General features: G+C 42.3%; 1 protein-coding gene across 5 annotated transcripts in view; it reads right to left on the bottom strand.

Moving 5' to 3' along the window:
• Positions 1 to 27122, bottom strand: part of pam (peptidylglycine alpha-amidating monooxygenase) — a 126973-nt gene that overhangs the window by 70589 nt on the left and 29262 nt on the right. For all 5 annotated transcript variants that reach the window (XM_024381497.2, XM_024381501.2, XM_024381498.2 and 2 more), the window contains exons 6-12: positions 18146 to 18233; positions 12826 to 12917; positions 11581 to 11664; positions 8542 to 8590; positions 2704 to 2771; positions 1328 to 1408; positions 1016 to 1092 (exon numbers count right to left, since the gene is read on the bottom strand). In XM_024381497.2, the coding sequence (XP_024237265.1) occupies positions 1016 to 1092; positions 1328 to 1408; positions 2704 to 2771; positions 8542 to 8590; positions 11581 to 11664; positions 12826 to 12917; positions 18146 to 18233 (539 nt within the window). The remainder of the gene's footprint in view (positions 1 to 1015; positions 1093 to 1327; positions 1409 to 2703; positions 2772 to 8541; positions 8591 to 11580; positions 11665 to 12825; positions 12918 to 18145; positions 18234 to 27122) is intronic.

Raw genomic sequence — 27122 nt, 5'->3', positions numbered from 1 at the left:
CCACCCATACCCACAGCAACCATCATCACCATCATTGTCAGCTTTCCAAGCGACTTTCTTGCTTCCCCGTAGCTAACAAGTCACCACCAGCCTTCTAGTTACATACCCTTTGCCTGCTTAAGAAACACAAGCTGCTTTTACGAAATTAAAAACAATAGCAGCATAGAGTTTAATAGTAAAACCACAGTCTAGCTAAGTTTTCTCTCTTGAGTAGGCTATGATTGAATAGCCTATCTCTCTTGAGTAGGCTATTCAATCAATTGGTCGAAAATATTAAAACATGTATTTTTCCATATATAAATACACCCTGTTTGAATAAAATGAACTATATGTAGGCTACTGAGCTTGTATGATGCTTTAAGCACTGTGATTAAAAAATGTAGCCACACAAATTACTAAAGAGTGAGCCAGAGATCAATATAGCCTAACCAGAAGAAGAAAAAAAATTGTATATCTAAATGAAAATGATACAAATCTAAAAGTAACTTCTATTGCCACTATGTAAAAATCGCCTACAATAAAGCCAACAAATAAAAACATTGACTGCAATTTTATGCATTTTGCCATGACTAATGCTGTGTTCTTTTGCCCAAACATAATAACAAATTCAATACTGCTAAATTCATTGGTTTGATCATTTTCAATTCTCCCTGTCTGTCGAGATTTTATTTTGGAGTTTGTAAGTTCTCAAAAATTATAATATAAAAAATGATAAGAGTTACATTAACTTTTCTACCTGGTTTACGTTTAGACAAAGCGTTTTTCCGGCGTTTAAAAAACAAATTTTTTACACTGTTTGGACCACAATGACAGAAAAATCCCTGTAATAATATCTGATGCACTCGTTCACTACTGCCCACAAGTCTTAAAATTGGATTGGTGAAGGCATGGGCTAGTGGGAGTTTCCACCATATTACTTATACCAGTCATTACCTTTGAAATCAGTGAAGGGACATGAACAAGTGCAACACTTTTGGAGGGAGCAGAGATAACTGTGACATGGCCAGACACCTACCTGTGGTAACTGAGGAGTCTGTCGTCCAATCAGAGTCCACTTCCCGTCTCGAATCCTGTAACCACTGACAACTTGTCCTGGGATAGGAGACGGCAAAACCAATTAGGAATCAATTCAGATTACTTCAGTAGAAAACAAATGACCTAAACAAAATCGGTATGTTACTGTATGTCATAGAATCAGTGTTTTCGCGATATATGCAGGTAAAAATGCTTGATTTTGATGCAGCAGTTATGGCATTTGCATGACAATTTGCTAATAAATTATTCTGATTTCTCATAAAATAAGAAACGTATGAAATCTGCTGCTTACCAAGCTTGTGCGTGTGGGTTCTGAAGGCAAACGGGTATATGGGATATGAGTTATAAGTGCAAGCCACGTCTGCGTTTGTAACTGTGGAAGGAATCAAAAACACACAGATGAATAGGCCAGATGACTAATCTGAAATGCTCTATTCAACAACTGCATCAGCATACAGAAAATACACATACACTATATATACAAAAGTATGTGGACACCCCTTTAAATGAGTGGATATGGCTATTTCAACCACACCCGTTGCTGACAGGTGTATAAAATCAAGCACTCAGCCATGCAATCTCCATAGACAAACACTGGTAGTAAAATGGCCTTACTGAAGAGATCAGTGACTTTCAACCTGGCACCATAATAGGATGCCAACTTTCCAACAAGTCAGTTTGTCAAATTACTGCCATGCTAGAGCTGACCCCGGTCAACTGTGAGTGCTGCTATGTTGAAGTGGAAACGTCTAGGAGCAATAACGGCTCAGCCACGAAGTGGTAGGCCACACAAGCTCACAGAACGAGACCGCCCAGTCTTGAAGTGCGTAGCGCGTAAAAATAGTCTATCCTCGGTTGCAACACTTACTACCGAGTTCCAAACTGCCTCTGGAATCAACGTCAGCACAAAAACTGTTTGTCGAGTGCTTCATGAAATGAGTTTCCATGCCCGAGCAGCAGCACACAAGCCTAAGATCACCATGCGCAATGCCAAGCGTCGGCTGGAGTCGATGTAAATAGTCCGGTGGCCATTTGATTAAATGTTCAGCAGTCTTAAGGCTTAGGGGTAGAAGCTGTTAAGGAGCCTTTTGGTCCTAGACTTGGTGCTGCGGTACCCAATGCAATGAGAAAACATTAGCGAAACATCCATTTAACGTCCATTTACAAAACAAGGAAAAGGGAAAACACATCATCGTGGATCACGTAGCCTACATGATACGCTGGTATTTTTCCTTAACTGCTGCTGATGTCTTGCGGATAAATATGATACTGACAACAACAGCAGCAAACAAAAAACAGGTTCAAAATAGCTCCCAAGCTTTACAAGCCATTACCACATAGAAAATAAATTAACTACTGTTACTGCCTCCTGGACCAACGACAACACAAATACATTTGTGCAAATGACCCAGACGGGGGAAGGGGGGGGGGCTAGCTATCTCAAAGTGATAAATTCCCTCATTCCCATGTCCCACTGACTTGTAATGACAAAATAAATGTTTTCCGGTGGAAGTAGTCAACTGCCGAAATTGAATGTATGTCCTGACAACGTAATGGGGAGAGGGGGATTGGACAAGCATTGTGCTGCACACAGTGAGTGGAGTGGCCTCTCTGAACTCATACAGACACACAGACGGATACACAGAGACAGATACACAGACAACATACCTTTATTTCCTGGAGGGATGACGGTGGTCACAGACATCATCAGATACATGCCAGCAATGAAGGGCTGTCTGTGGAAAGAGAATAGACAAAGAGGCTAAGTCAAACACTGATCTGGAGTCAACAGGTGGTGAGATTATTTTACAATGACTCTATACAGGGTGGATAGTTTGTTAGTGGACACAGATCTGAAGTCAGCTTTACACTGACATTTAGCTGGATGGATAGTGTCATGTTAGTGGTCACTGATCTGAAGTCAGTTTTACACTGTCATTAAACAGGATGGAGAGTTTCACGTTAGTGGACACTGTTCTGAAGTCTGTTTTATACTGACATTAAACAGGGTGGATAGTACCACGTTAGGTTGGACGTGTGGTGCCAGAATAACAACCTATCCCTCAACGTGATTAAGACAAAGGAGATGATTGTGGACTACAGGAAAAGGAGGACTGAGCACGTCCCCATTCTCATCGACGCGGCTGTAGTGAATCAGTGGAGCAGGTAGAGAGCTCGGGAAAGCATACAGTTTATTAGGCTACAGATTAAATACATGATGATGAACTTCACAGGGTGATCAAAGTGCACCGTGATGAGCTTGAAGCTCCTTTCCAATAAATATCAAGGGTCTTTTTCTGGTGACATGATGATCAATGCTTGGCTGTCGTTTGACAATTAAAAATGATCTCCCTCTTATCCATAATCATCTCATAATGTATGCTATACCCACATTGTATCTGCGAGGTTTTGGCTGGAGAGACCAAAATGGGCACATTCGCTATATGATGCAACATTTATAGTGGAAAAAACATCAGTAGAGTTGAAAATGCAATGGATTCCCATTTAACTTGTATTGATGGATTCCCATTTAACTTGCATTGATGGAAACCAATTTAACCTATATGTTTATTCCGTACATGGGAATTTAAACACAAAAGTTCTTAGTTTTAATGTGCACTACGTCATCATGCACAGCCTTTTATCGACAACAAGTACATTTGATGGAAACATCTCTGGAGGGAAATATTGCTTTTACGCAGATCTTAGAATGAAAATCGGTCGCCAATTGGATGGAAACCTATCTTGTGAGCCAGAATGGCAACAGACTGCTATAATTTGTTATTCCCAGGACACCATAGATAGACATTACTCCCTCTAATTTGAGCCAGAATGGAGACAGACTGCTACAGACAATAAATGTGCCCATCCAGTAGTATGGCAGTGGAGTGAAACTGGAGTATGGAGACAAAGGAGGAAGCAGACCGGAGCCGGCACCTTTATCCATCAGCCACCTCTTATTCCATCACTCAGAGGAAACAGTGGAACAGTACAAAACGTTTAACTTCGGTCAATGACCCGTTTCAATAATGTCTTTTCTCTTTGACAGCACAAGGTACAGAAACGATTTATAAATTAAAAAACAGAAACTACGATTTAAGTGAGAATAGGCGTTGGTCTGAAGCCAAAAAATAAAGGAAATTCAGATGAGCACCACAATGTCTATTCCACCCATGCTCTACCAAGGTTTTCCAGCACACAGCTTTAACCTACTACAGTAGCTATGTTGGCATTTTACTTCAGACTATATGTAGGCAGGTTTCTTAGGATTTAAACCTTCTCAAACAGCTTAAAGCTTAAATTCTTGTTAATATAACTGCACTGTCCAATTTACAGTAGCTATTACTGTGAAAAAATGCCATGCTATTGTTTGAGCGCCTAACAACAAAACACTTTTTTCACTGCAATAGGTTTGTAAAATTCACCTCTGAAGGTGAAATGTGTACTTACATTCTGAAATCTTGCTCTGATTTATCATCCAAAAGGTCCCAGAGATGACATGAAGTATCGTTTTGTTAGATAAAATCCTTTTTCATAACCTAAAAAGTTCCCTATAGCATGCACGATCGATTTTGTATTTCCACTCGCTCAATTTGCAAAGAAAGGAATCTTTGAAAATCTAACCCTAAATGTTGTTTCAACCAGTCAAATCACGTTCGTATGTATTCCTCCGAGATCCTAGAACGTAACGAGACTTCACTATATAATTAGTGGTGTAGTATATCCTATAGGACACCATATCTGGTCAGAGAGCGGCTCCATGGCACGCCGATGACGCGGGCGGTCTTCACTTGAATGACTAACTTTGTCAAATAAGCACCAATTGGGGTCAAACAAAGCTAGCTAGAGAGCCAATGAGCTGGGCTTTACAGCAGCATCCGAAAATCATGTATCTGTCGTAAAATGTAACTACTAACCTTGTGCGACAGCATGCCTTTTCCTTTTGGACAAAAATTATAAGAATATTCAGAGTTATAAAGTTATGAAAACTGGTTGTTTAGCAAATGTTGAACTTATGATATGTCTACTAATACTGGAAAAGCTGAATCGAAGTCCAAGTATACAGATTTGACGATATTCTTGCAGAAAAAATGTCATATGAATGCAAATGTCTCCTTCACGATTTGCCCAAATGTACCTGGGTGACTTTACACTAAATGTCATGTAGTTCGCTCATACTTCAAGTTATCCATCTGAAACGTTGCACGTACACTGCTGCCATCTTGTGGACACCATTGGAATTACAACCAGAGAGGTGGCTGGAACAGGGACCTTTCTGTTGCATTTCAAAGATGGTGGTTGAAAAAAAGGCTGTTTTTTTCTTTATATAGTCTTTTACCAGATCTATTGTGTTATATTCGCCTACATTCCTTTCACATTTCCACAAACTTCAAAGTATTTCCTTTCTAATGGTACCAAGAATATGCATATCCTTGCTTCAGGGCCTGAGCTACAGGCAGTTAGATTAGGGTATGTCATTTAGGGAAAAAAATTTAAAATGGGGGCTATCCCTAAGAAGTGTTTTTAAAGTATTGGATTCCTCACACACCACAGTAAGACATTATGCCATTCTGCTACCTTTTCATGTTTGCTTTGAATGCAAGCTTTGCTTTCACACTGACAAGACCATTAGGCTTGATTGAGCTGTTTTGTCTTGTAGTAATGTGGTGCATGACTGTATTTCACTATACCTTTATTTTAGAAAAGCATGTCATTGACATGTCATTTTAGCTAAACATGTCATTGTATTGTATTACTTTCACTGTAAAGCATAATTTCAAAATCTGAGACAACAGGTGGATTAACAAAAGGCTAAAATGTGTTTTGCAATATTGCACTTGTGATTTCATGAATATGAATATTTTCTAGTAATATTATTTGACTGTGGCGCTATGCTATTCAGCGTTGCTGATGACAATTATACCGGATCCGGATGGGTGGTTCAGAGAGGTTAAAGTAATGATGGACTTTTGTTTTTCTTTGCTTATTTGAGCTGTTCTTGCTAAAATATGGACTTGGTCTTTTACCAAATAGAGCGACCTTCTGTATACCACCCCCACAACACAACTGATTGTCTAAAATGCATTAAGGAAAGAAATTCCACAAATTAACATTTAACAAGGCACACCTGTTAATTGAAATGCATTCAACGTGACTACCTCATGAACCTGGTTGAGAGAATGCAAAGAGTGTGCAAAGCTGTCATCAAGGCAAAGGGTGGCTACTTTGAAGAATCTCAAATATAAAATATATTTTGATAACTTTAACACTTTTTGGGTTACTACATATGTGTTAGTTTTGGTGTCATCACTATTTATTCTACAATGTAGAAAATAGTTTTAAAAATAAAGAAAAACCCTGGAATGAGTAGCTGTGTCTAAAATTTTGACTGGTTCTGTATATATACACCAGTATACACCATATATAATTGTAATAGCAGGACAGTGTAAAGTTCATTATCCCTCTGAAGAGTATGAATTAGGCTGATTGAGAAGGTTTGAATCCCAAGCAACCTGCTTACACATAGTTTGTAGTACAATTACTTACTGTAGTATGTCAAAGCCGTGTGCTGGAAAACCTTGGTAGAGCACGGTTGAAATAGGCATTTTGGTGCTCATGTGAATTTTCTTTAATTTTCGGCTTCAGACCAATGCCAATTCTCACTTAAAATGTTTTTTTTATCTAGTCCAAATATGGCTGTTCCCCGGGCGCCGAAGACATGGATGTCGATTAAGGCAGCCCCCCGCACTTCTCTGATTCAGAGGGGTTGGGTTAAATGCGGAATTTCAGTTGAATGCATTCAGTTGTTCAATTGACTAGGTATCCCCCTTTCCCTTTCAACTATTTGTATCAGTTTGAATCACTTTCAAATGGGGGACTTTTATTTGAAGGCGAACTGCAAATTCCACTATTGTGGCTAATCCTCATTGTGGCTAGCTTCACACAGGTGTGCACGGCAGAGTTGAAAAATATCCAACAAATGGCAGAGTTGTAAGTTTGGCACTGTTGATCAGCACACATGATTAAAACATGTAATGAAGACAAGGGGGAGGAGCATACTGGAATATATTATAGATGTTAAACTGGTGAGTTTTTCTTATGATAGCAAGCATACACATGCACACTGCAGTCAGTGCACAATAGAGCCAGGAGGCTCTGTTAACGTCAGACAGCAAAACAAATTCTCAGCAGTTTGAGTTGTGTCCTGTCAGACAGTGAAATGTGGCTAGCTCTTACTGTTGCCTGGACTATGGAGTAGCTAGCTAGTGTTGCAAAAGCCCATTGCATGCATAGTAAGTTAGCAGCATGACAATTTGTCCAAAGTTTGGGGTTGGTTTTGAACTGATGTACGTTAGCTTGCTAGCTATGTTTTGTGGAAAGGACTGGCATTTGGACATGAACTAGCTATCATTAGCTAGCTTCAGCTGTTTTTGTCTGGCTCTAACTAGCTAGCTTGCTAATGGCGGAAGTTATTTGTGTAACAAACCTTCCATAAACAAAAATAGCTAGCTACCTTACTTTGCCTGTTTGTTAGTTAGCTAGCTAGCTTTCAGCTGACTGGTGTTAGCTAGCTAGCTACAGAGGCTAGCTGCTGGACTTTGTACAATCAAGCTAACATTAGCTAGCTAGCTACCTAGCTAATCAAAATTGTCAGAAATGCTACAAAAAGGTAGCACGTTATTGGTTCTTAATGGTCAGAAATGAGCTTGTGAGATCGATAAAATATAAATGTAATAAACTGTTGCACCTACAAATTTAGTGAAGTCCGATGGTCACTTTATGAACACTGTAGTCTCGTTTTAATCCGACATCTAGAATTTGAGCTAGGTAGGCGCAATAAATACTCTTAAAACTAAATTGTTAACGACCCTGTTAAAAAATCTTATATGTGGTTCTCGGTAACGTACGGACAGTTCCAATCAAGTTGATTTTCTCATTTTCAACTAGATTTGCTTCATGTTGGCTTAGATATGATGGTAGGGAGATTTTAGGTTAATACTGAGCTTCAACCAATGCCTACAATAAATCCTAGTCTTTTTTTTCTTCATAAATTGCATACTTTTTCATTTGTATTCATCCACCATTTCAGCCGTTGTTTCAGGGGCCAATACAAAGTGCTGGGTTGGACATCATTCCACTCACATCACACTTATGATGCTGCCCACAGATAAGTATTGTAGGTTAATCGGTCATATGCCAAAATGGGGCCCCTATTCCCTATGTAGTGCACTATATTTGACAAGAGCCTTATCGGCCATGTTTTAAAAAGGGGTGCAATATAAAGGGAATATGGTGCCATTTGGGACGCAGGCCAATACAAGTAAAATGTTCTCTCTGTTCAACTGAATGAATCACCCAAATTGGGTTGTTTGTGTCTGTCCCAACCCAATCCAACTAGCCTGCGAAGCTGCAGACATTTACAATGGTTATAAATGACAGGAAATGATTACATAGTATTTCCTGTAAATATGGAAATGTACTACAGGTAATTGATATAATACTTACGGTTTGGAAGTCATTCGTAAGGTAAGTCCTGAGCAATCTCTATGGTGGTCTGAAACAAAAAACGTGCAATTAGCCGACAACAAATTATCGATTTTTATTATTTTACCTTTATTTCACGAGGCAAGTCAGTTAAGAACAAATTCTTATTTTCAATGACAGCCTAGGAACAGTGGGTTAACTGCCTGTTCAGGGGTAGAACGCCAGATTTGTACCTTGTCAGCTCAGGGGTTTGAACTTGCAACCTTCCGGTTACTAGTCCAACGCTCTAACCACTAGGCTACCCCAGAATGCTGTTTTGATGAAGCCCTGTCCGATTCTCTCTCTACTGCAGGTGTTCCTTTACGACTGTAAAGCACTGTAATACATTATTCAATTACAGCACTATTATGGCTCCCTATTATCTTCACCGTGCACTACTTTGGACCAGGGCCCATAGGGTTCTGGTTGAAAGTAGTGCACCATTTAGGGAATAGGGTGCCATTTAGGACACAGATTGAGTCGTCGTCCCTCCCACCCAATAGGCTAGCCATGTTTACACAGGGGGGTTTAAGCAAACACCAGACAAGCCCATTGAAGTAAGCTAGCTCCGCGGCGGCTAGCTGTAGCCCCAGAGCTCCTGCCCCTGTGGCTACACAGCAATACCATAGGGTTTATTTCTGGAGCTGCCTATTAACATACAATAATCCTGAGAAGCTGGTCTGCATTCTAATACATGTGGGCAGGCACACAACACACACATCTGTACTCCCCAGAGAGCACTCATTTGCATAGTTAATTGTTTAATTCCAGCATTCATGTCCAGCGTTATAATCAACTTCTTCATTTCCTGCACGAATGTGTTATCATTTACACACTGTGTCACACTTATTTTGTCTTGGTGTGCCTCCATTTAAAAAAAAGGTTTTTAAAAATAAATAAAAACTTTCCTTGACTGAATAATTATTCTCCTCCTTGACTGTGACTACACAGCAGGTATTACAGTTCTCAGTTCTGCACTCCCAAAGTTATTGACTGTTTTTGTGCTTGCCAGTTAGCTAGTAGCTCTCAGCTGTTAGCAGCCAATGGCTAGCAGTTTCTTACTGGCCATCACTTGTTTGAGTCAGTACTGAATTATTTAACGTAACAACTAACATTAAACCTCCTAAACAATTCATTTAGACCCAGCAGTTGTGTGCAGTTGCCCAGCTACTAAAAGGGCTATTTGAGACTCGCGTTTAGTTGAAGTTTTACGGTAACAACTACACCATTTTCCTCAAGCGTCTGGTTTTTTTGTTGTTTAAAAAAAAACGTTTTACCTTTATTTAACCAGGCAAGTCAGTTAAGAACAAATTGTTATTTACAATGACGGCATAGGAACAGTGGGTTAACTGCCTTGTTCAGGGGCAAAACAACGGATTTTTACCTTGTCAGCTCGGGGATTCAGTCCATCAACCTTTCGTTTACTGGACCAACGCTCTAACCACTACGCTACCTGCCGTATTACGATAATTAACTACACCATTATCCTCAAATGTCTGTTTTACGATAATTAACTACACCATTATCCTCAAATGTCTGTTTTACGGTAATAAACTACACCGTTATCCTCAAACATCTGTTGAGCGTCTCTTTGTTTTCTAGGTAAAAGTACTGGCGTCTTCCACCAAACCAACTATTGTTTGTGATTTGGGTCATAGACATGCAACATTTGCATGCTGCCTCAAGGCAGCCCAGTAATGTCAGGCAGCCCAGTAATGTCAGGCAGCCCAGTAATGTCAGGCAGCCCAGTCATGTCAGGCAGCCCAGTCATGTCAGACAGCACAGTAATGTCAGACAGCACAGTAATGTCAGACAGCACAGTAATGTCAGGCAGCCCAGTAATATCAGGCAGCCCAGTAATATCAGGCAGCCCAGTCATTCCAGACAGCCCAGTCACTCCAGACAGCCCAGTAATTTCAGGCAGCCCAGTCATTCCAGACAGCCCAGTAATTTCAGGCAGCCCAGTCATTCCAGACAAGCCCAGTAATTTCAGGCAGCCCAGTAATGTCAGGCAGCCCAGTAATATCAGGCAGCCCAGCCATTTCCCTAAGAAAAGCCCCTTTATGGTGTGCCTGTCCTGACTTATATTGGGGAGAAGAGACATCCACTCCAATGTAGTATTCTAATGCCAATACACTCCCCTATTGGGCCCTGGTCAAAATGAGTGCACTACATAGGGAATAGGGTTCCCTTTGGGAAGCAGACTCACTCAATGCACAATCAATGGCCACTTAGTGAAAGAACTCTCTCTCAGCTGCCACTGGGGGCGAAGCTGTCGCAACGAACGTGGAACAACACAAAGGTTTGCTGTTGAGTCTTTTGGGAGCTCATTGTGGGGGAAGAGAACAATAACCACTTAATGCTGTGGGGGAACAATAACTGTTTTGAGTCCCTAATTAAAATAATCTGGTCGTGAAAGCCTGAATAAAACAAAACTGGAAACGCTTGGTGATAAACACATATTAACTATGAGAGTAATGAACTGTACAATAATTACCAGGTACTGTATTTGAATACAAAGCAGGCACAATATTACAGTCTAGGTGAATTCATCACTTTTTTTAATACAGGGGTCACCCAATCTGGTTCTGCGGGGCTACAGGGGTCACCCAATCTGGTTCTGCGGGGCTACAGGGGTCACCCAATCTGGTTCTGCGGGGCTACAGGGGTCACCCAATCTGGTTCTGCGGGGCTACAGGGGTCACCCAATCTGGTTCTGCGGGGCTAGGGGTCACCCAATCTGGTTCTGCGGGGCTACATGGGTCACAGACTTTTGTTTCAACTCAGCCCTAAAACAGATTAATTGATTGGCTAAATAGGGTGTGTTAATGCTGGACTGGATCAGACCCCTGTATGGCGTGTAGCTCCAGGACCAGGGTTGGTGACCGCTGTCATTCCTGCTTTTCCCCTCATGATTCCAGGAATACTCCAACCGGGATTTATAGAAAACCTGTGAATTTTTGGGGAAATTACAGGGAATTTTGCAACCCTACTGAAGTTTTATCACCAATCACCACTCACCACTAAAAGCGTGGACATCCCCATAGTGGATTTGCAGCACAAAGTAAGTGATTCTGGATTTCCCTCCAACTTTAAAACCGACATCTGGGAGAGAAAAAAACAAAGAAAAAAAGACAGGCACAAGTAATTAAGGTCTCTGTGAGGGCTGCAAGAATGAGATGCATTGATAAGGAAAGAACTCATTGGAGAGCAATTACAGTAACGCAGGCTAAAGCCGCAGGATTACCAATCATGGATCTACTCTCTCCAGAGCTCACTGGGGTAGAATCTCATCTCTCCTCTCTCCAGAGAGCACTGGGGTAGAATCTGATCTCCCCTCTCTCCAGAGCTCACTGGGGTAGAATCTGATCTCTCCTCTCTCCAGAGAGCACTGGGGTAGAATCTGATCTCTCCTCTCTCCAGAGAGCACTGGGGTAGAATCTGATCTCTACTCTCTCCAGAGCTCACTGGGGTAGAATCTGATCTCTCCTCTCTCCAGAGCTCACTGGGGTAGAATCTGATCTCTCCTCTCTCCAGAGCTCACTGGGGTAGAATCTGATCTCTCCTCTCTCCAGAGCTCACTAGGGTAGAATCTGTTCTCTCCTCTCTCCAGAGCTCACTAGGGTAGAATCTGATCTCTCCTCTCTCCAGAGCTCACTGGGGTAGAATCTGATCTCTCCTCTCTCCAGAGAGCACTGGGGTAGAGTCTGATCTCTCCCCTCTCCAGAGAGCACTGGGGTAGAGTCTGATCTCTCCCCTCTCCAGAGAGCACTGGGGTAGAATCTGATCTCTCCTCTCTCCAGAGAGCACTGGGGTAGAATCTGATCTCTCCTCTCTCCAGAGAGCACTGGGGTAGAGTCTGATCTCTCCCATCTCCAGAGAGCACTGGGGTAGAATCTGATCTCTCTCTCTCCAGAGAGCACTGGGGTAGAGTCTGATCTCTCCTCTCTCCAGAGAGCACTGGGGTAGAGTCTGATCTCTCCCTCTCCAGAGAGCACTGGGGTAGAGTCTGATCTCTCCCCTCTCCAGAGAGCACTGGGGTAGAGTCTGATCTCTCCTCTCTCCAGAGAGCACTGGGGTAGAGTCTGATATCTCCTCTCTCCAGTGAGAGAGAGGTGGAGAAGAGAGAAAGATGGAGGGAGAGAAAGATGGAAGGCACAAAGAGAGAGAAAGATGAAGCAGAAAGAGAGTGATTGGGAGGAGAGAGAGAAAGATGAAATGGCGAGAGAGAGATTAAAGGGAAAAAGAAAGAGAGAGACTGTGTACCTGGGGGTAGCCTGGTGGGTGGGGCATTTCGGGCCCAGGCGTACATGATGGAGGCTTCGTCCTCACAGGTCCCCTTGACACTCCCACAGTCCCTGAAAGAACCAAACAACAGCACTGGGTCAATACAGCCCCTCTCAGTGGGTACAATATTGATGAGTCACACACACACACACACACACACACACACACACACACACACACACACACACACACACACACACACACACACACACACACACACACACACACACACACACACACACACTGCGTCTTTGCTATGGTTTGTGCAGGCAGGTGCAGAGTTTTGTGCTTGCAGTTTTTTTTTCTTTTTTCAAAGGAATTTTTTTTTTTTAATGTAGAGAATAAATCAAACCTAAAATGTTAAAGAAGACTGGCCCAGCTAGCACAGAACGTTCTGAGAACCATATGTTTCTTAGAGCTTGGTGAGAGCGTGGTTGTCCTATTGTTATTTAGCATAAAACTTTCCCACAACTTTTTGGAACAGGTGCAGAATAGTTGCTTGGGTTTGAAATATTTTCAGCAGATTTGAAAGAACTTCATTAAAAAAAAAATGTAACCGTTATTTTCTTGGTATTTCATTACTTTGACAGAAAGTTTCCTAAAAGTTCAAACATGGTTAAATGTAATTAACATTTTGGTAATGTTAAAAGAAAATTATCCAAACGGTTTGACATTGGGAATGTTCTCAAATAGTTCAGAGAACGTTAAGAAACAATGTTCTTCTGTGGGAATTTCAGCACTTCAGCATAACGTTTCCGACACGTTTCCTTGTGGTTCTATTTAAAGGCATGTTCTTTAATTGTTCAGAACTTTAAGAAACAGCGCTCTTCTGTGGGAATTATCAGTTTTTCCACAAACATTTCACCCTAGTTCCCATGTGGTTCTATTTAATGTCATACATTTACTACATTCTGGGAATGTAACATTTTTTGGGATGATTTTACTAATTTCGGAGAATGTTATTTAAAAACAAACACATTCTGTTCTCAGTGTCTACAAAACTATCAATCAGATGTGTTGGCCACGCCCACTATCTGGCCACACCTGATCTTAATGAGTGCTTGTTTCCTTTGAAATGGGGTCTGTTTAAATAGACTAATGTGAACAGCTTTGTTTGCATAAAAAAACATGGCATGCTAGCTCCATCCTGGTGGCGCAGTGGACTAATTCCAGGGATAGAGAACAGAAGATCCTACAGTCGAATCTCACTGATGCTGTGTCAAAATAACAAAAAACTGTTTGCATGATTTATGCCCAAGCAAATTAATTTCCACGTGTCACACTGTATCTGTGTTGGGAGTTCCAAAATGTAACCTAAAATAAGCTAGCAGTGTTATTAGAAGTACTGTTGAAACATTCGTGAATGTTTTAAGGAAGTTATTAAAAAAACTCAAAAACAAACGTTACATTTTGAGCATAGCGATAAGAAAAAGTTCAAAAATAACCATAAGAAAACTTTCACAACATTTAGAGAATGTTCTCAGAATGTTATTTAATTACCTTAAAATACTCTTACATTTCCGATCTCAGTGTGTTAATAAAACCTCCCAGGAAAACGGTCAAGAAATCAGAGTAAAACGTTCTAAGAACATCCCTGCAACCTAAAAATAAACTTCCCAGTAGATGCAACATTTTTGTTCTCAGGTGTTTAAAAGACATTCTGTTTCAACAGTCGGGAATCGAATGGCTTCGTTCCCACAATCAATGAGAAAACAAAAACATACGTTCTCACAACTTCCAAGGAACCAAATATGCTAGCTGGGGGGTATGTATCGAATAGTTTTGCTTAGTTATTTTTCAATCCATCCCAGGGAAAAATTACCGAACTTTGTTGTTTGCACTTTGTGGAAAATGCTTCGTAAATCTGACACACACAATGTAAAATAGTAAAAAGATGGACAAACGCACAAACATCCATTTAAGAGGCAGGCTTTAATTTGCGGTATCCACACCACTTCCATCCATCTACACCACAACAGAACTATCATATCCTAGAACACCATCCATCTACACCACAACAGAACTATCATATCCTAGAACACCATCCATCTACATCACAACAGAACTATCATACTATCATATCCTAGAACACCATCCATCTACACCTCAACAGAACTATCATATCCTAGAACACCATCCATCTACACCCCAACAGAACTATCATACTATCATATCCTAGAACACCATCCATCTACACCACAACAGAACTATCATATCCTAGAACACCATCCATCTACACCACAACAGAACTATCATATCCTAGAACACCATCCATCTACACCACAACAGAACTATCATATCCTAGAACACCATCCATCTACACCACAACAGAACTATCATATCCTAGAACACCATCCATCTACACCACAACAGAACTATCATATCCTAGAACACCATCCATCTACACCTCAACAGAACCATCATATCCTAGAACACCATCCATCTACACCACAACAGAACTATCATATCCTAGAACACCATCCATCTACACCACAACAGAACTATCATATCCTAGAACACCATCCATCTACATCCCAACAGAACTATCATATCCTAGAACACCATCCATCTACACCCCAACAGAACTATCATATCCTAGAACACCATCCATCTACACCCCAACAGAACTATCATACTATCATATCCTAGAACACCATCCATCTACACCACAACAGAACTATCATATCCTAGAACACCATCCATCTACACCACAACAGAACTATCATACTATCATAACCTAGAACACCATCCATCTACACCACAACAGAACTATCATATCCTAGAACACCATCCATCTACACCCCAACAGAACTATCATATCCTAGAACACCATCCATCTACACCACAACAGAACTATCATATCCTAGAACACCATCCATCTACACCCCAACAGGACTATCATACTATCATATCCTAGAACACCATCCATCTACACCCCAACAGGACTATCATACTATCATATCCTAGAACACCATCCATCTACACCATAACAGAACTATCATATCCTAGAACACAGAAGGTAATAGTGTGCCCCTGGCTTGATATGGAGACCGGCAGTTATGGTTAAAGGCCAGTAACGCCTTACATTGTTTCTCCTGATAGCTAGTGTCTAGAAGATATTCCCGTCATTTGTTCCAAATGAATACACCACACTCAAAGATTAGGAGCAAGCAGCAGCAGCAGTAGCAGACGCTTCCGTTAAGAGCCTCACGCCTCCCAGATTCCATTTCATGCCTTTGTGCGTTCTGGGAAACACCATTAAAAGCATATTGTCTTCACTTTTGACACAATAATGACTAGCCTTACTACTTTTCACCCCATTCTTCCTGTTCCAGAGAACTCACAGCTTGAACGGTGTAGCAGTGTGCACTCATCATTGATGTTGACCCCCCTGTAGCTCTCGAGTGTGTTGCAGAGGAGAACCGGTGCAACGAGGGCTAGGTGACAAGAGTGGGTTAAAAACAGAGCTTTCCTTTTTCAGGAGAGGGTTTTTTTTTTCTAGCTCAATGTGGAATTGTGTGGATGTGTTCGCAGTGGGCGAAGCAAGTGTTCTGATTGGGTAGACACATTGTGTTTGTCCCAAATGGTACCCAGCCTCTTTATAGTGCACTAGGTAGCGACTAGGGTGCCATTTGGAACAAACACTCTTGGTATGGCCTATTTTATTTCCCCCCCCACTGATCCTCCAGAGCTTCCTTGTGATTTCAGAAGCAGCTTCACAGGCAGTTTCAGAATATATCTCAACCGCTTTTAACTCGAGGAATGCCAAATGTGCTTTCAGAGTGGGGAGGAATTTGAAAATCACCCCCGCAGGATAGCTGAAGAAGAGATGCATTTTTTAAATGAAAACAGGGTAGCTGAATGGATGAAAGGAATTAAAGCCCGAATGGCAATTGTGATGGTCGTTTGGAATTTGATAGTCATAGTCAACACACGGTGCTCTTAAAAAAACAAGTTTGATTAGAAAACATACTCATTGCTTTGTGTATTTTTGCTGTGTGACTCTAGAGGTGTATTCTGATTTGACTCTCCCAGACACAGGAAGTCAGTAGATGCTGAGCCGTGTTTCACTTGAACGTTGCGGTAGCGTAATGTGGTCTTCGTCTTCCTCATCACATACACTGAAGAGTCCATTCTGAGGGGAGGAAAGATAAACAACCCCTCCCGACGAGCGACCTGCAGCACCCACCCCCCTCACACACCCACACCACCCTGTACAGGGCTCCCATGATCTCTGTTGTCGAGGTGACAGCAGTTGCTATGGTAACAGGCAAGTTTATCAGTGAGCGTCTGAAGAGGTCTCCTCTTCCCTCTGTTTCTTCTCCTTTTTTCTCTCTTGTGCGTCTCTCTCTTCTGCCCCTCTCCCTCCTCCTCTCTTCTGCCTCTCTCTCTCTCCTGCCTCTCTTCTGCCTCTCTCTCTCCTGCCGCTTTCTCTCTCCCTCCTCCTCTCTTCTGCCTCTCTCTCTCTCCTGCTTCTCTCTCTCCTGCCCCTCTCTCTCTCTCCCTGCCTCTCTCTCTCTCTCCTGCCTCTCTCTCTCTCTCTGCCTCTCTCTCTCTCCTGCCTCTCTCTCCCCCTGCCTCTCTCTCTCCCCTGCCTCTCTCTCTCCCCTGCCTCTCTCTCTCCCCCTGCCTCTCCCTCTCCCCTGCCTCTCTCTCTCCCCTGCCTCTCCCTCTCCCCTGCCTCTCCCTCTCTCCTGCCTCTCTCTCTCCCCTGCCTCTCTCTCTCCTGCCTCTCTCTCTCCTGCCTCTCTCTCCTGCCTCTCTCTCCCCTGCCCTCTCTCCTGCCTCTTCCCTCTCTCGCCTCTCTTGCCTTTCCCCCTCTCCCGCCTCTCCCTCTCTCCCCCTCTCCCCTCCTCTCTCCCTCCTCTCTCTCTCCTCTCTCTCTCTCCCCCTCTCTCTCTCCCCCCTCTCTCTCCCTCTCTCTGCAATGATTAGAGTGGTCCAGCTGATTCTTTAAGTGTAGTAGGGCAGTAATACTCAACACTGATTATTTAAGCGTAATAGGGCAGTAATACCCAACACTGATTCTTTGTACCCTAAGTGTTGAGGGTTTGGTTTTTATCAAGTCTAGTGCTTGTATTTAGGCTCATGGGGCTGAGGAAGTGAATAAAGTCTCTTTGTACATTTGTCCTTCGTTGTGCTACAATGGACAGATCAACAAGTCTTTACTAATACACAACTGTTGTGTATTCTACAGACTGTCTGTTTGGTCAACCAGGTAGATTCATGTGTAAAGTACTGTAGAAATGCATAGGGAAATTCTAGCTCACGTACTGTGTTGTGGTGGGCTTTGACTTACCAGTAGTTGGTGGTGGAGACTGGTGTCCGGCAGCCATACAGGAGCATGTGATGGGCTGTGTCCATACTGGCATGAGGCTCAAAATCCACTGAGGGGAAAGAACAACACAATTACAGGGTTAAAGGCCTTAACAAAGCACTTGTCTCCCCACAGGGTTTGTTTTAGGAGGATAATTCCACTTGTCAAAGACAATTTATGCTAGTCTCCTCTGATTCTTCGAGAATAATGAGGTTGTTTAGACACCTTAACGTTCAGGATGTTGACTAGGTCTTGTTTTTGGATGAAACAACCAGGTCTTCATAATTTTAAAAAACAGAGGCATTCACCTACTGAGTGGACAAAACATTCAGAACACGTTCCTAATATTGACTTGAAGCCCTGCCCGCTTTGGCCCTCAGAACAGCCTCAATTCGGGGCATGGACTCTAGAAGGTGTCAAAAGCGTTCCACAGGGATGCTGGCCCATGTCGACTCCAATGCTTCCCACAGTTGTGTCAAGTTGGCTGGATGTTCTTTGGGTGGTGGACCATTCTTGATACACATGTGAAACTGTTGGAAGCCTGGAAAAACCCAGCAGCATTGCAGTTCTTGACACAAACGCCTGGCACCTACTACCCCGTTCAAAGACACTTAAATATTTTGTCTTGCCCATTCACCCTCTGAATGGAACACATACACAATCCATGTCTCAAGGCTTAAAAATCATAACCTGTCTCCTCCCCTTCATCTACACTGATTGAAGTAGATTTAACAAGTGACATCAATAAGGGATCATCACTTTCACCTTGATCCTCCGGGTCAGTCTATGTATTCCTAATGTTTTAAACACTCAATGTATACAGTGCATTCCTTAAGTATTCAGACCCCTTGCATTTTTCCATATTTTGTTACGTTACAGCCTTATTCTAAAATGCATTAAATTGTTTTTTCCCCCTCATTTGATTTGATTTTGATTGATTTCATCAATCTACACACAGTACCCAATAATCAAAAAGCAAAAACAGGTTTTTTGACATTTTTAGAAATGAAATATCACATTTACTTAAGTATTCAGACCCTTTAGTCAGTACTTTGTCGAAGCACCTTTGGCAGTGATTACAGCATTGAGTCTTCTTGGGTGTGACATTACAAGCTTGGCACACCTGTATTTGGGGAGTTTCTCCCATTCTTCATTGCAAATGATCTCATGCACGGTCAGGTTGGATGGGTAGAGTTGCTGCACAGCTGTTTTCAGGTCTCTCCAAAGATGTTCGGTCAGGTTCAAGTCTTGGCTCTGGCTGGGCCACTGCTTCATTGTCTTGGCCGAAGCCACTCCTGCGTTGTATTGGCTGTGTACTTAGGGTTGTTGTCCTGTTGGAAGGTGAATCTTCGCCCCCAGTCTGAGGTCCTGAGTGCTCTGGAGCAGGTTTTCATCAAGGATCTCTCTGTACTTTGCACGTTCATCTTTGCCTCGATCCTGACTAGTCCCCCAGTCCCGCTGAATAACATCTCCATCCCATGCTTCACCGTAGGGATGGTAGCACGTTTCCTCCAGAAGTGACACTTGGCATTCAGGCCGAAGTGTTCAATCTTTGTTTTCATCAGAGCAGAGAATCTTTAGGTGCCTTTTGGCAAACTCGAAGCATGCTGTCATGTGTCTTTTACTGAGGAGTGGCTTCCGTCTGGCTAATCTACCATAAAGGCCTAATTGGTGGTGTGCTGCAGAGATGGTTGTCCTTCTGGAAGATTCTCCCATCTCCAAAGTGGAACTCTGGAGCTCAGTCAGAGTGATCATTGGGTTCTTGGTCACCTCCCTGACCAAGGTCCTTCTCCCCCGAGTGGTTTGGTGGATCCAAACTTATTCCATTTTAGAAGGATGGAGGGCACTGTGTTCTTGGGGACCTTCAATGCTGCAGACATTTTTTGGTACCCTTCCCCCAGACCTGTGCCTCGACATAAATCCTGTCTCAGGGCTATATGGACAATTTCTTCAACCTCATGGCTTGGTTTTTTCTCTGACATTCACTGTCAACTGTGGGACCTTATATAGACAGGTGTGTGCCATTCCACATCATGTCCAATCAATTGAATTTACCACAGGTGGAATCCAAGTTGTAGAAACATCTCTAGTATGATCAATGGAAACAGGATGGACCTGATCTCAATTTTGATTCTCATAGCAAAGGGTCTGAATACTTTTGTAAATAAGGTATGTTTATTTTTTTATACATTTGCAAAAAAAATCTAATAAACCTGTTTTCGCTTTGTCATTATGGGGTATTGTGTGTAGATTGATGAGGGAAAAAAATAATTAAATCATTTTTAGAACAAGGCTGTAACATAACAAAATGTGGAAAAATTCAAGGGGTCTGAATACTTTCCGAAGGCACTGTATGGCCAGTGTATATTTATGGCTCACATATATAGCCAGTATATGTATTGTCAGTTTAAACACTCAGTGGCCAGTTTCCTAGGTACACACATCTAGTACCAGGTCAGACAGCCCTTTGCCTCCAGAACAGCCTGAACTCTTTGAGTCATGGAAACATTGCAAGAGATCTAACATGTGTGCCAGGAAAACATTCCTCACACCACCAGCCTGTACCATTGACACCAGGCAGGATGGGGCCATGGACTCCTACTGTTTACGCCAAATCCTGACTCGGTAATCAGCATAACGCAACAGGAACCAGGATTCGTCAGACCAGGTAAATATTTTAGCTGATCGGACTGGAACCCGGTGTGGTCGCAATAGCCCATCTTTGATAAGGGACCGACGAGTTGTGGGTTCTGAGATGGCGTTCTGCACACCACTGTTGTACCTGTGCCGTTATTTGCCTGTTAGCTTCCACGATTCTTTCCATTCTCCTTCGAACTCTCCTCGACTCACTATTTTTCGCCCACAGGACTGCCGCTGACTGGATGTTTTCTGTTTGTTGCATCATCATCGGTAAACCCTAGACACTGAGATACTAGAACCTGCATGCCTGGCACCGATGATCATACCACGCTCAGTCGCTTAGGTCACTTGTTTAGCCCATTTTAATGTTCATTTTAAAAGTAACAATGTCTCGATACCTGTCTGCCTGCTTTATACAGCAAGCCACGGCCACGTGACTCACTGTCTGTAGGAGCGAACAATTTCCGTGAACGGGGTGGTGTATGGCTCTGTATATACGGTGTATGGCCATGTATGTACGGTGTATGGCTCTGTATATACGGTGTATGGCCATGTATGTACGGTGTATGGCTCTGTATGGCCATGTACGGTGTATGGCCATGTATGTACGGTGTATGGCCTGTATATACGGTGTATGGCCATGTATGTACGGTGTATGGCTCTGTATGTATGGCGGTGTATGGCCATGTATGTACGGTGTATGGCTCTGTATGGCCATGTATACGGTGTATGGCCATGTATGTACGGTGTATGGCTCTGTATGTATGGCGGTGTATGGCCATGTATGTACGGTGTATGGCCATGTATGTACGGTGTATGGCCATGTATATACGGTGTATGGCCATGTATACACGGTGTATGGCCATGTATACACGGTGTATGGCCATGTATGTACGGTGTATGGCTCTGTATAGACGGTGTATGGCTCTGTATATACGGTGTCTGGCCATGTATGTACGGTGTATGGCCATGTATACACGGTGTATGGCCATGTATGTACGGTGTATGGCTCTGTATATACGGTGTATGGCCATGTATGTACGGTGTATGGCTCTGTATATACGGTGTATGGCCATGTATGTACGGTGTATGGCTCTGTATGTACGGTGTATGGCCATGTATGTACGGTGTATGGCTCTGTATATACGGTGTATGGCCATGTATGTACATGTATGGTGTATGGCTCTGTATATACGGTGTATGGCCATGTATGTACGGTGTATGGCCATGTATGTACGGTGTATGGCCATGTATATACGGTGTATGGCCATGTATACACGGTGTATGGCCATGTATGTACGGTGTATGGCCATGTATGTACGGTGTATGGCCATGTATACACGGTGTATGGCCATGTATGTACGGTGTATGGCCATGTATGTACGGTGTATGGCCATGTATACACGGTGTATGGCCATGTATACACGGTGTATGGCCATGTATACACAGTGTATGGCCATGTATGTACGGTGTATGGCCATGTATGTACAGTGTATGGCCATGTATACACGGTGTATGGCCATGTATGTACGGTGTATGGCGGTGTATGGCTCTGTGAAAACCTAAAAACAAATGAAAAACAACACAACTGAAAAACAAATTATTGAAAGAGTTCACAGCTCATATTAAATTGGGGAGTAAATTGAGAAGCGTAGACTACTGTTTATAGAGCATATTTTGAAACATTAAAAGGTGACACTCTTCACTTGTTCTTCTTCATTAGGGAAGCCAGGCACTGCAGGCTTGGCAACGGTAGACGCCGGCAAGAGCTTCAGCTCTGACAGAAAGTCAATGCTTTCTCCACATGAAAGTGATGAAAACCCCCAGGACGGGCTACTTGGCTCGGCCCAGTATAATCTCGGACCTGAATAATGAATGGGGCTTTTCTGACAGCAGGCCGAGCGTGGGGGGGTGCTTCTTTTCTCCTTCATGAATTTTCATAACAGCACCATATGTCAGATTGAGTGTACTGTGTATACAAGGAGAACAGCAGCAACAGTTTGACGGGTTCTCCTTGAATTCCTGTTTTTTAAGATAATATTTGTTCTTTCTCTATCCTAGCAACGCTATTCGTATGAGTAACAAGTAAATGTCTAAATTGAGGTATTTTTTTTACTGAAATGAAAGGAGGCCTTTCTTAGCCTTTTAGCTGTATTGTTCGTTTAGTCTAAAAGAGGTCTAGGACTATTCACTCCAGTAACAAGTCACATTTTTGGATCACGGTGGTCTGTATTTCTCTGTTGTGAGTTTGGAGGTGAGAGCAGAAGCCCCTTAGCTCAGTGGGCTGCCCGCCTTCTATAGCCGCTCTCGCCCTGCCCCAGTATCCCTGTGTCCACGGAGACGACACCCCATAATTAGGCAACAAATGCCTTCGCATTAATCACGGATAAACAGATGTGCTTTACGGGAGGACTGGTGGCTCGTGAGAAACGAGTGAGCGAGAGAGAGACGATGGAGACATCACTCCTCTCTAAAGCCCTGATCTTGCAACAGACAGGCAGCAGCCCTGTAGGCATGGGGCTCGTCCTGGCTCAACCCTATGGCAAGCAATACTGGCTTTATCCGCCTCAGTGGGCTAAGTTAACACAGGGTTAATCTCTCCCACAGGCCCTATTTACTCATTCTCAGTTATTTTTGGAGGGATGTAGATAGTCATATCTGTATGCTTCAGCAAAATATTCTGGTTTTGGTTGGATTTGCATTACGGTTGGAGATAAGAATCAAGAAAGTTTGGGATAATAAGGCTTGGGGTGTTCAATTCCGCGAGGCCATGTCGTAACCCGTGGCGTCGAGTTTGTTGTCATAATGAGATTATGCCGATTCAGGCATGTTCTGTTTACAGTACGCAACACAGTGTTGAGAAACTTTAAAACATGTCACCGACATCGTGGCTATGTCTCCGGTGTCCTCATAATGTACGGTTGTGTTTTGTAACTTGAAAACAAATTGTGGTTGTAACTATGTTCTCATAATTTACAGTTGTGTTTAGTAACTTGAAAACAAATTGTGGTTGCATGTGTCCTCCATAATAGTGTTTCTGACAGCACTGAGGAAAGATATGGTGCAAGATGTTTTGGTGCAAGATGTTTTGGTGCAAGATGTTCTATTTATTTTCGCGCCGAAAATAAATAGAACGCTGCCGTTCGCATTATCCATAATAATCCTTTGTAAGTCATTTATAGAAATGGATCATTATGCCAGGGACTTCCTATATCCATCGACTCTCTCTGTAGTGTCTTTCCTCACTGACAATTGATGCTAATTGCTAAAGATACATGTGTAAGTAAATCACAAGGACCCTTTTTTTATTTTATATATATTTTATATATATATATCTGCTAGATATTAACTACTTCTCTTCTAGTCTTTTCAATAAACATTTGTGTGTCTCATCACTTGTATAATCTGTTTTAAAACAGACCTACATACCTCACCAGACACAACACTATGGGTTCCTTAACGGTACCCAAACCATAAACAGATTTTCACTTAGTTATCTATAGAGTCATGTCATGGTGGAATAATCTGCTACCAGAGGTTACTCAGTTGTCTATAGAGTCATGTCATGGTGGAATGATCTGCTACCAGAAGTTACTCAGTTATCTATAGAGTCATGTCATGGTGGAATGATCTGCTACCAGAGGTTACTCAGTTATCTATAGAGTCATGTCATGGTGGAATGATCTGCTTCCAGAGGTTACTCAGTTATCTATAGAGTCATGGTGGAATGATCTGCTTCCAGAGGTTACTCAGTTATCTATAGAGTCATGGTGGAATGATCTGCTTCCAGAGGTTACTCAGTTATCTATAGAGTCATGGTGGAATGATCTGCTTCCAGAGGTTACTCAGTTATCTATAGAGTCATGGTGGAATGATCTGCTTCCAGAGGTTACTCAGTTATCTATAGAGTCATGTCATGGTGGAATGATCTGCTTCCAGAGGTTACTCAGTTATCTATAGATTCATGGTGGAATGATCTGCTTCCAGAGGTTACTCAGTTATCTATAGAGTCATGTCATGGTGGAATGATCTGCTACTAGAAGTTACTCAGTTATCTATAGAGTCACGGTGGAATAATCTGCTACCAGAGGTTACTCAGTTATCTATAGAGTCATGTCATGGTGGAATGATCTGCTACCAGAGGTGTCATGGTGGAATGATCTGCTACCAGAGGTGATTATCTATAGCATGGTGGAATGATCTGCTTCCAGAGGTTACTCAGTTATCTATAGAGTCATGGTGGAATGATCTGCTACCAGAGGTTACTCAGTTATCTATAGAGTCATGGTGGAATGATCTGCTTCCAGAGGTTACTCAGTTATCTATAGAGTCATGGTGGAATGATCTGCTTCCAGAGGTTACTCAGTTATCTATAGAGTCATGGTGGAATGATCTGCTTCCAGAGGTTACTCAGTTATCTATAGAGTCATGGTGGAATGATCTGCTACCAGAGGTTACTCAGTTATCTATAGAGTCATGTCATGGTGGAATGATCTGCTACCAGAGGTTACTCAGTTATCTATAGAGTCATGGTGGAATGATCTGCTAGAGGTTACCAGATCTATAGGTTACTCAGTTATCTATAGATCATGGTGGAATGATCTGCTACCAGAGGTTACTCAGTTATCTATAGAGTCATGGTGGAATGATCTGCTTCCAGAGTTTACTCAGTTATCTATAGAGTCATGGTGGAATGATCTGCTACCAGAGGTTACTCAGTTATCTATAGAGTCATGGTGGAATGATCTGCTACCAGAATGATCTGCTACCAGAGGTTACTCAGTTATCTATAGCATCATGGTGGAATGATCTGCTACCAGAAGTTACTCAGTTATCTATAGAGTCATGTCATGGTGGAATGATCTGCTACCAGAGGTTACTCAGTTATCTATAGAGTCATGTCATGGTGGAATGATCTGCTTCCAGAGGTTACTCAGTTATCTATAGAGTCATGGTGGAATGATCTGCTACCAGAGGTTACTCAGTTATCTATAGAGTCATGTCATGGTGGAATGATCTGCTACCAGAGGTTACTCAGTTATCTATAGAGTCATGGTGGAATGATCTGCTTCCAGAGGTTACTCAGTTATCTATAGAGTCATGTCATGGTGGAATGATCTGCTTACTCAGTTATCTATAGTCATGGTGGAATGATCTGCTTCCAGAGGTTATCAGTTATCTATAGAGTCATGGTGGAATGATCTGCTTCCAGAGGTTACTCAGTTATCTATAGAGTCATGTCATGGTGGAATGATCTGCTTCCAGAGGTTGCTCAGTTATCTATAGAGTCATGGTGGAATGATCTGCTTCCAGAGTTTACTCAGTTATCTATAGAGTCATGGTGGAATGATCTGCTACCAGAGGTTACTCAGTTATCTATAGTTATCTATAGAGTCATGGTGGAATGATCTGCTACCAGAGGTTACTCAGTTATCTATAGAGTCATCATGGTGGAATGATCTGCTACCAGAGGTTACTCAGTTATCTATAGAGTCATGTCATGGTGGAATGATCTGCTACCAGAGTTATCTATAGTTAATGATCTGCTCAGTTATCTATAGAGTCATGTCATGGTGGAATGATCTGCTACCAGAGGTTACTCAGTTATCTATAGAGTCATGGTGGAATGATCTGCTACCAGAGGTTACTCAGTTATCTATAGAGTCATGTCATGGTGGAATGATCTGCTACCAGAGGTTACTCAGTTATCTATAGAGTCATGGTGGAATGATCTGCTACCAGAGGTTACTCAGTTATCTATAGAGTCATGTCATGGTGGAATGATCTGCTACCAGAGGTTACTCAGTTATCTATAGAGTCATGTCATGGTGGAATGATCTGCTACCAGAGGTTACTCAGTTATCTATAGAGTCATGGTGGAATGATCTGCTTCCAGAGGTTACTCAGTTATCTATAGAGTCATGGTGGTGGAATGATCTGCTTCCAGAGGTTACTCAGTTATCTATAGAGTCATGTCATGGTGGAATGATCTGCTTCCAGAGGTTACTCAGTTATCTATAGAGTCATGGTGGAATGATCTGCTCTCAGTTATCTATAGAGTCATGGTGGAATGATCTGCTTCCAGAGGTTACTCAGTTATCTATAGAGTCATCATGGTGGAATGATCTGCTTCCAGAGGTTACTCAGTTATCTATAGAGTCATGTCATGGTGGAATGATCTGCTTCCAGAGGTTACTCAGTTATCTATAGAGTCATGTCATGATCTGCTTCCAGAGGTTACTCAGTTATCTATAGAGTCATTACTCAGTTATCTATAGAGTCATGGTGGAATGATCTGCTTCCAGAGGTTACTCAGTTA

Source organism: Oncorhynchus tshawytscha, linkage group LG20, assembly GCF_018296145.1.
Source record: "Oncorhynchus tshawytscha isolate Ot180627B linkage group LG20, Otsh_v2.0, whole genome shotgun sequence".
In the NCBI taxonomy this organism is placed as follows: domain Eukaryota; kingdom Metazoa; phylum Chordata; class Actinopteri; order Salmoniformes; family Salmonidae; genus Oncorhynchus; species Oncorhynchus tshawytscha.
The sequence above is the reverse complement of the archived record's forward strand: the minus strand, read 5'-3'. Positions and strand labels throughout refer to the sequence as shown.